Below are 16,522 nucleotides of genomic sequence, written 5' to 3'. Positions count from 1 at the left end.
AAAAATTCCTGAACAGGTTGAACAGGAAAGGGCTACACTGAGACACATAATAATTAACTTTTCAAGTCAAAGACAAACAGATAATTTTGAAGATAGGCAGAGAAGAGTAACATGTCACATGCCTGGGAGCTTGCATAAAACCACGGGTGAATTTCTCAATAGAAACTTTGCAAGTTAGCAGAAAATGGCATGATATATTAACTATATTGCAAGAAAGAAAGAAAAAAAACCTAAACCCAAAATACTATACTCAGTAAAGCCATCCTTCAGAAATGAAGGAGATAAAGACTTTCCTTACCAAACAAAAGCTGAGGAAGTTCATCGCCACTAAACCTGCCTTATAAGAAATGCTAAAAGGTGTTCTTTATGTGGAAATAAAGCTATGCTAATTAACATATAACTATACATATAAAACTCACTGGTAATGATAAATATATAGTCAAAGACAGATTCTAATATCGTAGTGATGGTGTATAGTTCACTTACAACTCTGGTTTTAAGTAAAAGAAAACGCATTGAAAATAACCACAAGAACAGTAATTTGTTATTGAATACACAATATAAAACTATATAAATTGTAACATCAATAACCTAAAATGTGAGGGGCGAAGAGAAAGTGTAAAGTTTCTGTTTGCTATCCAAGTTAAGTTGTTATCAGCTTACAATAGGATATTATAAATATAAAAATAGTTCACATAAGCCTCATGGTAACCACAAAGGAAAAACCTGTAGCAGTTTCACAAAAGATTATCATAAAGGAGTAAAGTACACTGCTACAAGAAATCAACAAATCACAAAAGATGAAATCAAGATAAGAAGCAAGGAACAAAGTACCTACAAAATCAGAAAACAGGGGCGCCTGGGTGGCTCAGTTGGTTAAGCGACTGCCTTCGGCTCAGGTCATGATCCTGGAGTCCCGGGATCGAGTCCCGCATCGGGCTCCCTGCTCAGCAGGGAGTCTGCTTCTCCCTCTGACCCTCCTCCCTCTCATGCTCTCTGTCTCTCATTCTCTCTCTCGCAAATAAATAAAATCTTAAAAAAAAAAAAAATTAAAAAAAAATCAGAAAACAATAAAATGGTAATAGTAAGTCCCTAGTTATCAATAATTAAACATAAATGAATTAAATAATTAAAAGACTTAGAATGGCTGAATGGATTTTTTAAAAAAAAATATCCAATGATACGCTGCCTATAAGAGACTTTCTTTGGCTTTAAAGACACATAGACTGAGAGTAAAGGGATAGAAAAGATATTTCAAATATGGTAATCCAGAAAAAAAAGCAGGAGTAGCTATATTTATATAAGACAAAGTAGACTTTAAGCTAAAAATGGTCAAAAGAGACAAATAAGGTCATTATATAATTATAAAGGGGTCAATCCATCAAGAATATATGGTAATTGTAAATATTATACACCAACATTGAAACACCCAAATATGTAAAGAATGTATTAACAGAACTGAAAGCAGAGAGATAGCAGTACAATAAGAGAGAACTTCTATACTCCATTCTTAACAGTAGATAGATCATACATATAGAGAATCAATAAAGAGATAGCAGATTTGTACAATACTGGAGACCAAATGGACCTAACAAACACACATAGAATATTCCATCCAACAATAGTGGGATACACATTATTCTTAAGCACACAGGGAACATTTCCTAGGATAGGTCATATGTGAGGCAACAACAAGTCTTAGCAAATTTAAGAATATTGAAATCATCCATGTTTGTTTTTTTTTTCTGACCACATTAGTATGAAACTAAAAATCAGTAACAGGAAGAAAACTAGAAACTCAAAAATACACGAAAATTAAACAATACACTCTTGAACAACCAATGGATCAAAGAAGAACTCAAAACATTAAAAATAAAGGTATCTTGAGACAAACACAAATGAAAACACAACATATCAAAACTTATAAGGCACAGCAAAAGCAGTTCCAAGAGGAAATTTTACAGTGATGAACACATACATCAAGGAAAAAGAACAACCTCAAATAAATAATCTAAATTTAGACCCCAAGGAACTAGAAAAAAAGGACAGACTGAGCCCAAAGTTAGCAGAAGGAAGGAAATAATTCAGATTAGAGCAGAAATAAATGAAATAGAGAACAGGAAAACAATACAAAGGATTAACAAAACTAAGATGGTTCTTTGAAAAGATAAAATTGATAAACATTTAGCTGGACTAACCAAGAAAAAAAAAGAGATATAAGACCCAAATCAAATAAATTATAAATGAAAGAGGAGACATTACAAATGATAACACAGAAATCCTAGGATCATAAGAGATTACTATGAATGATTATATGCCAATTACTATGAACCATTATATGCGAATAAATTGGATAACCTATTAAAAAAACAGGAAAAAATGTTGAGAAATATGAAACCTACTACAACTGAATCATGAAGGGAAAATCTGAAAAGACTAGTAATGAGTAAAAAGATTGAATCAGTAATCCAAAACCTCCCAACAAAGAGAAGCCTAGGACCAGAGGTTTTGCTGGTGAATTTTACTGAACACTTAAAGACGAATTAATGCCAATTCTTCCCAAACTCTTCCAAAAAAATTGGAGAATTCAGAACACTCCCCAAATCATTTTACAAAGCTAGTATTACCAAGAAAAAAATTTCTACACTGAAAACTACTAAACACTGATGAAAGAAACTGAAGAAAACACAAATGAATGGAAAGATATCTTGTGTTAGATAGATAAGGGACACTACCAGAAAAGAAAACTGTAGGCAGTATTCCTGATGAACGTTGGTGCAAAATTCTCAACAAAATACTTGCAAACTAAATTCAACCGCACATAAAACAGATCATACACCATGACCAACTGGGATTGATCCCTGAAATGCAAGAATGGCTTAACATATGAGAATCAATAAAAGTGATACATCACATTAATAAAAGATAAAATCATTTGATCATCTCAGTAGGGATGGAAAAAGCACTTGACAAAATTCAATGTCCATTCCTGATAAAAACTCTCAACAAACTCGGTGTAGAAGGAATATACCTCAACATAATAAAGGCGACATATGACAGGCTTATAGCTAACACTGTACTCAGTGACAAATGGTTTTTCCTCTAAGATTAGGAATAAGACAAGGGTGCCCATCCTCACAACTCCTATTCAACAGAGTACTGGAAGTCTAACCAGAACATTCAGGCAACGAAAAGAAATAAAAACCACCAGAATCAGAAAGAACAAAGTAAAAGTGTCTCTATTTGCAGATGACACGATTTTACATATAGAAAATCTTAAAAACTCCACCAAAAAGCTATTAGACTTAATCAATGAATTCAGTAAAGTTGCAGGATACAAAATCAACATAAAAAAAAATCAGCAGCATTTCTATACACTAACAATGAATTACCTGAAAAAGAAATAAAGAAAACAATCCCATTAATAATAGCATGAAACCAATAAAATACTTAGGAATGGATCTAACCAAGGAGGTGAAAAATTTCTACACTGAAAACTACTAAACACTGATGAAAGAAACTGAAGAAAACACAAATGAATGGAAAGATATCTTGTGTTCTTGGGTTGGAGAAGCTAATTTTTTTAAAAATGTCCATAATACCCCAAACCATGTATAGATTCAATAAAATCTCTATCAAGATTTCAATGACATTTTTTACAGAAATAGGAAAAAAATCCTAAAATTAGTTTAGAACTCCAGATAGCTAAAGTAATTCTGAGGAAAAAGAACAAAGCTGAAGGCATCACGCTTTCGGGTTTCAAATATATTACAAAGCCATGGTAGTCAATATAAAATGATATTGGCATAAAAACAGACACACAGGGCGCCTGGGTGGCTCAGTTGGTTAAGCGACTGCCTTCGGCTCAGGTCATGATCCTGGAGTCCCGGGATCGAGTCCCACATCGGGCTCCCTGCTGAGCAGGGAGTCTGCTTCTCCCTCTGACCCTCCCCCCTCTCATGTGCTCTCTCTCATTCTCTCTCTCAAATAAATAAATAAATAAAATCTTTAAAAAAAAAAAAAAAACCAGACACACAGACTAATGGAACAAAAGTGAGAGACCATCCCCCCCAAAAAAACCCATGCATATATGGTCATCTAATATTAGTCAAAAGAGCCAAGAACACTCAATGGAGAAAATACAGTCTTTAATAAATGGTGCTGAGAAAATTGGATATTCACATGCAAAAGAATGGAAAAAAAAAAACTATTTTATACCATACGTAAAATTAACCTAAAATGGGTTAAGGCTTAAATGTAAGACCTGAAACCATTAAACTCCTAGGAGCAAACACTGGGAAAAACACCTCCTTGAAATGCATCAATCAGGGCAATGATTTGTTGGATATAAAACCTAAAGCACAAGCAACAAAATAAAAAAAACCGGTGAGACTACATCAACCTAAAATGATTCTTCAGAACAAAACAAATGATCAACAAAAAAAGACAACTTATGGAATGGGAGAAAATATTTGCAAACTATGCTTCTGATAAGGGGTTAATACCTAAAATATATAGGAAATTCATACAACTCAATGGCAAAAAAATCAAATAACCCCATTTAAAAATGGGCAAAGGACCTGAATAGACATTTTTCCAAAGATATTCAAACAGCCAACAGGTACGTGGAAATGTGCTTGATATCACTAATCACCAGCGAATTGCAAATCAAAACCATGAGGTATCATCTGACACCTGTTAGAATGAGTATTATCAAAAAGACAAGAAATAACAAGTGCTGGTGAGAATTCACTGTTGGAAGGAGTGTAAACGGTGACAGCTTCTATGGAAATAGCATGGAGGTACCTTAAAACGTTAAACATAAAACAACCATATGATTCATCCACTTCTGGGCATATATCCAAAGGAAACAAAATCATTATCTCAAGGAGATATCTGCACACTCATGTTCATTTCAGTATTGTTTACAATAGCCCAGAGATGGAAACAAGTGTTCATTAATAGATGAATGAATAAAGAAAACATGATACAAACTCACACATATACACACATACGCACACAATCCATTGGCACATGAATGGACGAAGTGTGACATATGAAATATTACTCAGCCACAAAAAAGAAAATCCTGGCATTTGTAACAATGTGAATGGACGTTGAGACATTATGCTAAGACAGAAAAAGACAAATACCATATGATCTTACTTATACGTGGTATCTAATAAAACAGAACTCATAGAAACAGAGAAGAGATTGGTGGTTGCCACAGGTTGAGAATGGGAGGGTGGGGGAAACTGGTGAAGGTGGTCAAAACTTCCAGGTATAAATAAATCCTGGATATATAATGTACAGCATTGTGACTAGAGTTGACAATACGTATTGTATATTTGAGAGCTGCTAAATAAGTAGATCTTAAATGTTCTCATCACAAGAAAAAAAATTTGCAAGTATGTGAGGTGTTGGCTGTTATTGTGGTGATCATTTCATAATATTTACATATATAAAATCTTTCTGTTATACACCTTAAACCTATACAATGTTATGTCAATTATATCTTAATAACTCTGGAAGAAAAAATAATAAAGGCAATGAGATTGCTGCATAAGAAAACAAACAAAATTCTGGCCCGCCAAAAAATATATTCCATAAAAAAGGTATGTAATTAAGTGTTGAACCATCAATAATATAAAATGAATACATATTATGAACAGTGATAACGTCGGTGGGAGGTAAAACACAACATTCAGCAGAGTTCTTGCCCTCACAGAGATTAATCACAAATTAGGTGAAATGAGACATGAAATCCCTAGTTCCTACGGGTTACACTGCATGATCTCCACCATCTCTGCTACAAGAGACTAGGATTCCAGAATTCCATACAGAACCATGACTTGTGCGGGATGGGTCATCAATCCTCTAGGAGCTTCAGCAAGGGGAAAGTTCCAGGAGCACTGCTGTGACCCTGAAGGCCCCTGAAAGATGGCAGCACTGGGTTAAGTCTCAGAGACTGGGATTCACGGCTTGTGGATAGGTGGGGAGACGTGAGTGTATAGTGTAGTGTCCTGCCAAGTCAGACTCATGAATAAATAGATTTATGCTCTGAACCTAAAGATTTAGGGGAGAAAAGAATAAATCAATTTTTAAATCCTCTCATCTCATATGAAATAATACCATAAAACAAAACACTAGCAAGAAAAAAACCCAAAAAACAAAGAGCACTCTAGGAAGTGACAGCAAATGTTTACACCTTGGTTCTAAGCTATCAGATTCCCAACTGTTTGTGTGAATAATCTACACTATAACATTCTTTTCTTTCTGTCTTGGCCTAAGGATATGGGTACTAGGACCCTTTGAAATTTCAGAAGGAAAAGAAAAAAAAAAAGTGTGTTAGGAAAGAAAAATGAGAATAATGTTTTATCAGAATAATGATAACACAGGTGTCCAAAACAAGACAAAAGCAGAACCCACAGGAGAGGGAAAAATCATGGATGCCACATATCAAGAGGCTTTCAGAAATGTGTAAATATGGTAGTCTCCTTGTTGCGATTTCACTGCAGAAGCCCTCTGATCTGACTTGATCACAAGTGGCCCAGTTAATCAAAATGTCAGAATACAGAATCAGAAAAATGTTCCTCACGCCCATTTGTGTTCCATGCAGAGGGAGCAGAGAAGGGAGGTGGAAGGGAGGGACCTGAGCTGGATCACGGGTTTAGATTACCAGCTGGGGGACTCTGTGCCTGAGAGTCCCCATTTGTAAAAATGGGTGCAAGGATACTTGCCTGCCTCATAGGACTGTAATGGAGATGAAATTGGTAAGTGCTGTAAAGGCTGTAGAAATGTACCTGACACGTGGTAAACACTATGCATTTGTTAAGTAACATTGTTGGTAGGGCCAAAGCTACTTCTTTGCCTAGGGATCCTATTATTAGAGTCTGTTTTGTTTGGCTTTTTTTGGCTGGGGGGCGGAGAGGGGCATTAAACACATGCTTTATGCATTGTTTATGCATATGTCTTTGTTTTGGGTTTTCTTAACGGTGTAACAAGAACTTAAAATCACTTGGGAAGCAATTTGCACACAGAATGCCTCTATGTTTAATACAATTCTCCAGTCCCACAATTTTTTTTAGTTAGGCATCTATATTTCATTTGATCATAAACATTTATTTAGTGATTCGCCTTTATAGATGGTTTTGAAGCACTCAACTTTGTTTTATATAAACAATTCTTTCGGTATCACATTTCATCAGTTTATATAGTAGTTAAAAATGATATAATCACCATAAATACTACTTGCAGAAACATACTGAGTTACAAAGATGGCTCATTTATGGTGAGCATTCAACTCAACTGGTAAGAGAAGAAAGTATACTTAGTGGAGAACTCTATTAGTTGCCAATGTTTGATGAGTTGAGTGTTTTTTAACATGATTTATAAGAAGAAATGGTGAGTGTTGGTTAATCTGGCCAGTGGATTCAAATAAGGTTAATTAGAGATTCAGGTTCCATTAAGAACATTACTTTGGGGATTTTACTTGCTATACTGACTTCTCAATTCTTTGGAATTTAGCTCAAATTATTCATTTTAATACAGAGGGCCTTGATACTCTGATTTGTTACCACCCCTAGTCCCAGAGATACCATTCTAGAAACTGGAATCGCCACAGATGATTACTGCCCTTCTTAAGAATTTCACTTTCAGGTTAGAGTTTTTTTTTGTTTTTTGTTTTTTTTTTCTCAGCATGGATCTGGTTCCCTTTATAAATTTCCCAGAAATTTTATCATTTATTCACTATTCCATTCAACAAATAATTACAGAGCTTCCGCAGGTACAAAGCAAGCAGAGATTGCTTTTACTTTAGCCAGTGCTCCACAGTATGTATTTGTGCCACCAGAAAATAAAAAAAATCACGAGTCACATAATTAGCAGACCCCCTGAAAAGCCAGCAACTCCATCTCTCTGTGATTGTGAGCTGTAGATGGTGGAGGGCAGGCAGCCTACTTTCTACCATTTTTCTTTACAGAACTATTAACAGCCCATCTTTCAGAAATGTTATTTAAATTAGAATGGCTCCTGGAAGGGAAGACTATTTGGGGAGGAATATAAAGTGTGTTGGCTGAAAATACCCAGTGAATAAACACTGAGTTCTATTGATAGCATACACACCATTCCCTGCCATTTGGATATGGATTTCAGAAATTTGTGACAGCCAATGAAGAAGTTTAAATATCTATGGCACATGTATTTATTATGGAAATAAGCCATCATGATTCATAAACAGAGACTATGGATCCTTAAACATTGTTCCAGAAAAGCCTGAAGTTAAACCAAGCAAGATGGAAAAATTCATGAACATGCAACAGCTGTTAAAAGTAATTATAAGGGCGCCTGGGTGGCTCAGTCGTTAAGCATCTGCCTTCCGCTCAGGTCATGATCCCAGAGTCCTGGGATCGAGTCCCACGTCGGGCTCCCTGCTCGGCGGGAAGCCTGCTTCTCCCTCTCCCCCTCCCCCTGCTTGTGTCCCCTCTCTAGCTGTGTCTCTGTCAAATAAATAAATAAAATCTTTAAAAAAAAAAGAAGTAATTATAATACTGGATCTTGATATGAGAGAGCAAAAGAAATACAACTTTTTACAGATGCAAGATTCTCTCTGACAAACATCTGCTGTGGTTGGGACCAGGAAAGAGAATAGAGATAGACAAATTTCTTTCTGTATAATTTTTGAGTCATAAATTATGAATTATGCTTTAGCAGATAAGGCAGAGAGGAAATTAATTTAGGAGATGAGATCTACTGTACAATTCAGAGACTGTTTTTATTTTAATTTGGGGGGAAAATTATACTTTTGATGTTCGGCTTTATCAAACATCTTTCTTTCAATGAAATGAATGACAATTTCTCATTATTTCCCTGAGGAGTCAAGAAAAGATGTTCATGCCAAAGTTCAGAGGGTAAATTAGCAACACTGTCCCAGCCATCTGGAAAAGTGTTGTCCTGTAGAATCTCCTATGGTGATGGAAATGTTCTATATATGCACCATCCGATATGGTAGGTGCTGTCCATATGAGGCTTTTCAACACTTCAAATGTGGCTAGTTTGGCATAGGAACTTAATTTTCATTTAGCTTTCAATTTCAATGGCACCACGTAGTTAGTGGTTACAGCGCTGGGCAGTGGAGTCTAGAGGATACCTCTGGTCTCTTCCCTTTCTCTCAGCCAATTAGGCCAGGCAGCTGGGGTTTATTTTTCGTACATTGTCCCTGAGAAACCTTACCCTTTGCTAACTTAGCCAGAAGGGTTCTAAGCAAGGCTAATGGGAGCTTGTTTGAGCAAATATACACATTAATAGGATTAAAAAAACCCCCAGGAAACAGCAAAGATCAGCCTCCCAGCCCCCTTTGCCAATTCATGTGTCTCCCTGAAGTCAGGTATGTTCTCTGGTGCTTTGTCAGGGACCTCATTCAAAATGATTCAAATGGTTTGACTTTCCACAACTTTGCATGTTATGAAGGAAAGTAAAGAAGGAGTTCAGTGAGAGCATTTAGACAAGGAGAACCTGAAAAACACTGAGGCAGAATTAGGAAGAATTGTGTGTGAGGAGGAACTCTGCATGGAGACAGATGTGAAAGAAAAACAAACCCCAGCAGAATTTTTGATTACAGAGAGAATGAAATAAAGAAATGTACTTTGGCATCACATAAAACTCTTCCTTATCGCAGAATGCAAGATTACTAATACAAGTCCCCGAAGTAATCAATTATTTCCCGACTCCATTCCACAGTTCAACTTAGTTTACTAGAGGACACCTTCTAATGGTCCCTTTTACCTGTTTATTATTTGTTGATGTATTTCTTTATCTAAACATAGGTCTAAAAAGTCAGAAATTTAAGAGACGCTCAATTTTAATGACATCCCTTGAGAAGGGGAAGAATCAGGTTCTGATGTATGATGCCTTGGCTATGGAGATACTGAAAACTTTTGAACTAAAGTAACTTTTTGTCAATAGCATTTCAGTGGCAAGGATTGTTTTCCACATAAGTACATACCTGGAGGAGCAGATCAGAAGTTGGTCTGATTCGCTGCTGGAACAGGATGCTTAATGTTCGATTCTGTTGTTCCAAATCAAACACTCTTGTTTTCAACTTTACACATTCCTCCCTTAGATCCTACAACAAACACAGTGAAAGAAAAAAAAAATCTGTAACTGAAAGACACTTTTGCATATTATAACCATATTTTATCTGATATTTCAGACACATTAGTATAAAAATAGTATTTTTATTCTTCAAAGCCCCCGGGGAATAAATCACACACGTTTTCTTCCATAGCGCATTGTCTGATAGAATTACTATGTGCAGAGAAGACCAATTTAAAAAAAAAAAAAAGTACCTTGAAATCAGAAGTGCATTAATCTAGCATGCGATTTTTGAAGATGGTAAATGTTAGCGATATAAAGTCAATTTGAGTTTCTACCTACATATTTTGCCTTTTCACTGTCTTCATAAAAGCAGTCATAAAGCACAAACCACAAGGACAATAATGTTTTTGCAGTGGATAGAGATTTGATGAACTAAAGAAACTATCACTTTTGATAGAGCCTTTCGCTGTCATTTGTGGAAACAAGTTGAAATTTTCAACGTTGGGGCTAATAGAGCCAGTGAGGCATTTAGACAGAGAGAAGCAACTCTGAAATGAAAGCTTTAAAAGGCCACTTGAAACCTGCTCATGCTCTGAACTGGTGGATTTCCATGTATTTGGGGTGGTTCATCTTGGTGCTGGGGAAGAAGTTGACTAGCCATACCTGGGCATCCTTCTGGAGTAGTTCTTTTGAAGAGTTCAAAGACCACAGAGATATTTTCCCCAACTTTCATGAGGGAGGCTGTAACACAGGAGCCTTAGGATTCTCCAGAATCCACCAAGGATCTGCCTTCCAAACTAACTTGTGATAAAGATACTTGTAGTACTTGTCCACAAGTACTCTCTTGGATGGGGTTCAAGAAAGACCAGGTAGAATGATGCCCCAGTTCAAAGTTCTTCAAAAGCTGATCCTTTTCTACATGTCAAACTTGATCTTTCCCTACTTCCAAATTTTTTAAAAAGGTTTCTGCTCTTGCCATTAAAGAACAACGGTCTGCTTGTTGTTCTCAAAACCTCTATGCATTCCTGCCATCCTCTTCCCTCCCCCGCCATCATGGTCCCTTCTCAACCCCCTCTTCCGTCTAGTCCAACTTTGGCATTTTGACTGATGTCCATTTTAAAATCTATCTGTCTCCTCTCTGACACTTTTATCTGGCATCCTGCAAAGACCATTCCTTTTCCTGAACTCCAATAAGCCCTCAATGCCTCTTATAGGACATTTAGCGTACACTACTCTGTACTGATTTTATCTTTCATGCTCTAAACTTATCTTGTCAATTAGAGGGCACGTTCTTCAAAGGCAAGCATAAGAAGATACCCTAATAATCAACAGCACAAGCAGATTGTTCTTACACTCTTTTATTCCATCACCTGGCAAAACACCACATATAGTAGGAACTTAATGAACTGTGTGATTATTTTGTTAAACGGGATGGTGATGATGATGACAAGTTCTATTCCCCAGTGGTAGTGTGATTGAGGCTCGAAGTTTCTCAGCATTTCTAGTTTGTGGATCTATATATTTTGATGTGGGGCAGCTTCAGGGCTTACTTAAGACTCTGCAAGCAAGACAGAGCATGAGACTACAGCTGTGATCCCCAAGCCCTAAACAGAGGTGAGTGGGCCTGTCCATAACCTTGTGTGAAGCTAGACAGATTCAACTTCTGAGGCTTTACCAGAGCCTCATTATATCCAGATTATATATCATTGATTCTACTTATACAGGGCAAGGAAATAGGCCATGGTGAGGCTCACCGCACAGCTTATACTCTCCTCACCTTTTTAGTTAAATGGGTAGAGTTTATGCATAGGATGTTTCCAACTGATTGCTATCTACAAATGCAGAGCATAGAAGAGAAATGTCATGTTCAGAATGAGGCACCTGAGTCCAAGATCTAGGAGGGCAGCAGCTGCCAAAGTCAGGGGCAGAAGTGTGCGTGTGAGTGTGAGCACATATGCCATTTGGCAGAGGCCACTTTGGGGCCCTAGGCACTGCTCACATTAAAAGGCCAAACTTATTTCCTTTATTTAGAATTCAACTTCTGTCTGTGTCTCACTTACTCTACTTTTTGTTCCTAGCATGCCTATAATTCTCCCTGCCCCCAAACACTAATTGTTTTCAGTATTGCTAATTAAGTAATTAATAAAACTTGACTGTGAGGTAAATAAATATTCATAGTACCTATTGGGTGGGAAAACATAATCATTCTCATTTGCAGATGAAGAAATGGGAGAAGTATGTAAGTGTGGGGTTGCAAGGAGAAAGGAGACCTGGAAGGAACAGCACTGATGATTTTTGCAGCAAAACTGAGATAACTTGAAAGAGTTCTTCAGATGGGTTAAAAAAAAAAAAAAGAGAATAAAGAATAAAAGAAAAAAAAATCAATATACTCTATAGAGATTTTTTTGTACAGCTGCCCAAATTTCAATGGCTATGACTGTTACTTAAGATGGTGAAAGTTCATTTAGCAGGAACACAACTGATTGACCTTGAGAAATGTTCATCACTCTTGGCTCATCTAGATCAGCACATGGCAGAGGAGGAAATGGAAGGCTTTAGGGATGTGACTCTGGTCTTACAATTACTGACCAACAGAATTGAGCTGCTCTGAGAATCTGTAGACATAAAAGAATCATTGCCTGTGTTGTTCTAATATTCTCGCTCTCTTTACTCAAGCTGTGGATGGTAAGGGATGCCAGAGAGTGATCAGCCCAAGAAACTGTATTCAAAACCATGCATGCGTGCCCATATGCACACACGTAAGCACAGCCAGACTGGGTGGATGGAGAGAGAGAGAGAAAAACAGCAGTTTCTCTGACCACTATAGTGAGACCTCGGCAGAGGGTGAGAGTCAGCTGTCTGCGTCCTCGGTGCTTACAACAAGAATCCGCTGACATAAAGTAGCATATGACACATGGAGGCTGTCTACAAGCACCGTTATTGTGACCCTGACAGTGAGAGAGGTGAGACCTAAACTATCCTTCCCAAGTAAGGTGTTAAGAAACCAATGAGCTCTCTTCTTAGATGCCATCATTGGCTCACTGAGGAGACTGGGTCATCTGTTCTCTCTCACATCCTTCTTTTTCTATTTTCCTAGTATATCTCAGACCCCAAGAGGAAGACGCCCCTCCTGAAAATACAGGGTTGTGTCTTCTGCAATAAAAAAGAGACCTGATTTTATCAGGGGGGAAATAAAGTCAACAGTTTGACTACATTTAATCTCATATAAGAAAGTACAGTGGCTTCAAGAAAGTAGCAGACCTGTTTTCCTTGCAATCTGCCCATCACTATCAACTGGAAACAGAATATGGGATTAAAGCTGAAGGTAAGGGCAAAATATACCAGTGATACACTGGTCTAAAAGACCCTGTGCGTCTTCATGATCTCAAACCATAGCTTCCCTGAGTATCCATGCCTTGTAATCCTGGCAAGTTTCATCTGCTCTGGGGCTAAAGAAGATTCTGGACCTACTGCTGTCAGGACCTATGAGTACAGTTGCTTCAATGCATTTAGAATTAAACCTTTCCCTGCTGACGTCAGTCTAATAAACTGTTGATTGCTTAGAAGCTGGACATATAGTGACATCACTGAAGTATTGATGAAAACTATTTAAATCTGATTTTATCATGTAAAAATGATATAAGAGTGATAAAACTATTTTAGATGCAAGGCATATCATGGGAATACACCAGATTGGGAGTTAGGGGGTCTGGACTCTCGTCCTCCTTACCCACATGACCTTGAGGATGTAACTTATCCTGGTGTTGCCTCAGTTCCTTGATCTGTAAACTGAGCTACTATACAAAACAGGACTTCAAGAGAATGCATGTCTCAGCTGCTTCATGAGATGGCTTTTCCAATGCCACTTCATTCCTTCCCCGAAGCTTAACGGCCACCATACCCACCAGTTTCTCCTTGTAACATTCCTTCTCAGTGGCTGTCACTGATACAGCCCTTTCTTTGCCAAGGATACTAAGACTCATGTAAAAAGAAAAGCCATCTCTCAGACTCACCAAAGGCCTCAACGTGAAATATCTAAAAGGCAAGGCAGGTAACAAATGTGCACCTGAATCAGGCCAGCCCTAATGAACGGGAAGTGGTTAGTCCTGTGGCAAACTGAATACTGCAAGCCTTCATCCCAAACACCTTTGGATTAAAACATTTTTTTTTTTTTTAAGATTTTATTTATTTGACAGAGAGAGACACAGCGAGAGAAGGAACACAAGCAGGGGGAGTGGGAGAGGGAGAAGCAGGCTTCATGTGGAACAGGGAGCCTGATGCGGGGCTCAATCCCAGGACCCTGGGATCATGACCTGAGCCGAAGGCAGACGCTTAACGACTGAGCCACCCAGGTGCCCCTAAAACATTTTTAATCTGGGTGGTGGCTAAACAAGTTTATGTAATCATTGTAAATTAAACCCATTATTGAAGTTGGTTGACAATCTCAGGATTAAATGCTCGCTAAGGTCCTTGGCAATTGTGAAATTCTGGGGTCCAAAATCAGATGGATTCTGAGAAATCTTGACTCCAGATTTAGAGTCAGTTTTGACTCCACACATGTCAGATCCTGAATATTTTTCTTGCTAGCCAGGACTGGCAATGTTTCCAGAAGTTTTAAGAAATCCATTGGTTCCCTTGCCCTTTTGTTCTATTTCCTGCGGTCATATCTAATGATTGGATTTCAATCCATCTGTTGATTTCCACAGCCCCATCTCTGCCTGCTGAACTACAGTGGGGGAAAAACAGTAAATGATCGAAGGGGATTGTGGAGGTTGAACGTTGCAAAGGGAAGATTTGGAGTGCGGCAACCCTAGGTGAACATAGAGGCTTTTGCCACTTCTTGCCATCAGCACTATGGGAACACTGTTTTCTTAGTCCTATCTTACAGAGTTGCAGTGAGGACAAAATGACTTAGTGCATTTAAAGTGCTGGACATGGAGTCTGACTCCTTGTAACATACACAGCAAATATAAACAAACCCTTTTCCGGGAACTGGACCCTACACACACCATTGCCACTGAGTGGACACGGGTGGCCCGAATGCCCCTCCACAAGGGAAATATGTAGAAGTTTGGAGTTCTTTCAGATACAAGCTACAAAACTGTGCTCTGCTTCTATCTGGTCGCTGCACTGCTGGATTCTACCATATGGAGGCTTATTCCATGTTGGTAAAGAAAAAACACCATATAAATATTGGGTTATCCTAAAGAACATTCAGACAAAGCTGAAGTTGATACGCTGAAAAATGACCAAAGAATAAAAGGTTTTCTTCCAAGTTTGATGACAGTGGCAAAAAAAAAAAAACCACCCAAAAGCAAAAACAAAAATAAAACACCAAAAAAACCACAGTAAAGAACCTAGTACAGTTACATTTTCAGTGAGTGTAATTGACTTAATGAAGATAAAATATATTTCAGACAAAAATAAGAGTTTGGCCTGAATTATTGATTTCATTTGCACTTGTAGCCTCACACCTATGATTTAGAGTCATAAATGGAAGTGAGCTGGGTTTAATATTGTCACTTTAGCTTTACTGATCTAAAGGAGGGACAATCTGCTGTCTTAAGGGAATCCACAGGTTTCTGAGATAAATTGAATTACTTGACTAGGACAGTATATGTACATTTAACAGAAAGTGATAAGTTCATGGAAATAAATTTTTTTTTTTTTATCAGTATTGGGAAAAAGAAGTACACTCTGTTATTTCAAGATGCTTATCTGGGCTAGTTCATGATATGCCAGAAAAATGCTTTTTTTGTTGCTCATGGCAGATTTGCTTTGTGTCATAACAAACGATATATTCTAAAACTGCATGGTTATGACTGTAATTTCACCGCAAAAAAATTTTTTTTGTGACTTGGATAAATCACTCAAAATTTCTGCTTTCACTCTGTGCCAGCTACATCCCTCTTTAGAATTCGTTTTCTCATCTGCTTTTGGAGTACATTTATTTCCTGTATTGTGCTCTTAATTAACAAGAAATTTGACTCTTCCTGTAGCGATTTTATGGTCCCTATAAAAACTGGGAGGTACACGTTTCTGCAGAATATGATTCATTTGGAATCTTTGAAAATCCTGGCATCTCTTCCTGCCCCAGAGTGTCCCTGAGGTATGCTATCTCACACAGTAGCATGTCTTTCTGTGTCTTACTGCTTAACTGTACCAAGGTAGATTTATCTGTTTACTAGTTATTACTTGGATTTGTGTAGCTATTTTTTGCGGCTGACCTGAAGGGTCCCATTTTCCTTTATATTGTACCAGATAGCTTCCTTGTCTCTTTCCTGAGGCACCATTAAAAAAAAACAGGCACGAGAAGTTCTTGACAGTTACACACAGGGCTGCAACAGTGCTTCCTCCATTCCTTAAGTTTATAATTAAATGAGAATAGAATTTCCAACAGGAGGAAAGCAAATGAAAAATTAAAGCC

At 37.5% G+C, this 16,522-nt stretch overlaps 1 protein-coding gene across 2 annotated transcripts in view; it reads right to left on the bottom strand.

The window, feature by feature from the left end:
• NCKAP5 (NCK associated protein 5) overlaps positions 1-16,522 on the bottom strand; it is a 797,038-nt gene that overhangs the window by 168,719 nt on the left and 611,797 nt on the right. For both annotated transcript variants that reach the window (XM_081814565.1, XM_081814566.1), the window contains one exon: positions 10,004-10,123. In XM_081814565.1, coding sequence (XP_081670691.1) covers positions 10,004-10,123 — 120 coding nt within the window. The remainder of the gene's footprint in view (positions 1-10,003; positions 10,124-16,522) is intronic.

The sequence above is a fragment of the Leptonychotes weddellii genome, chromosome 3, assembly GCF_054177405.1.
Source record: "Leptonychotes weddellii isolate Sample4059 chromosome 3, ASM5417740v2, whole genome shotgun sequence".
Taxonomy (NCBI): domain Eukaryota; kingdom Metazoa; phylum Chordata; class Mammalia; order Carnivora; family Phocidae; genus Leptonychotes; species Leptonychotes weddellii.
Note: the sequence above shows the minus strand (reverse complement) of the source record. Positions and strands in the feature narration are given on the sequence as shown.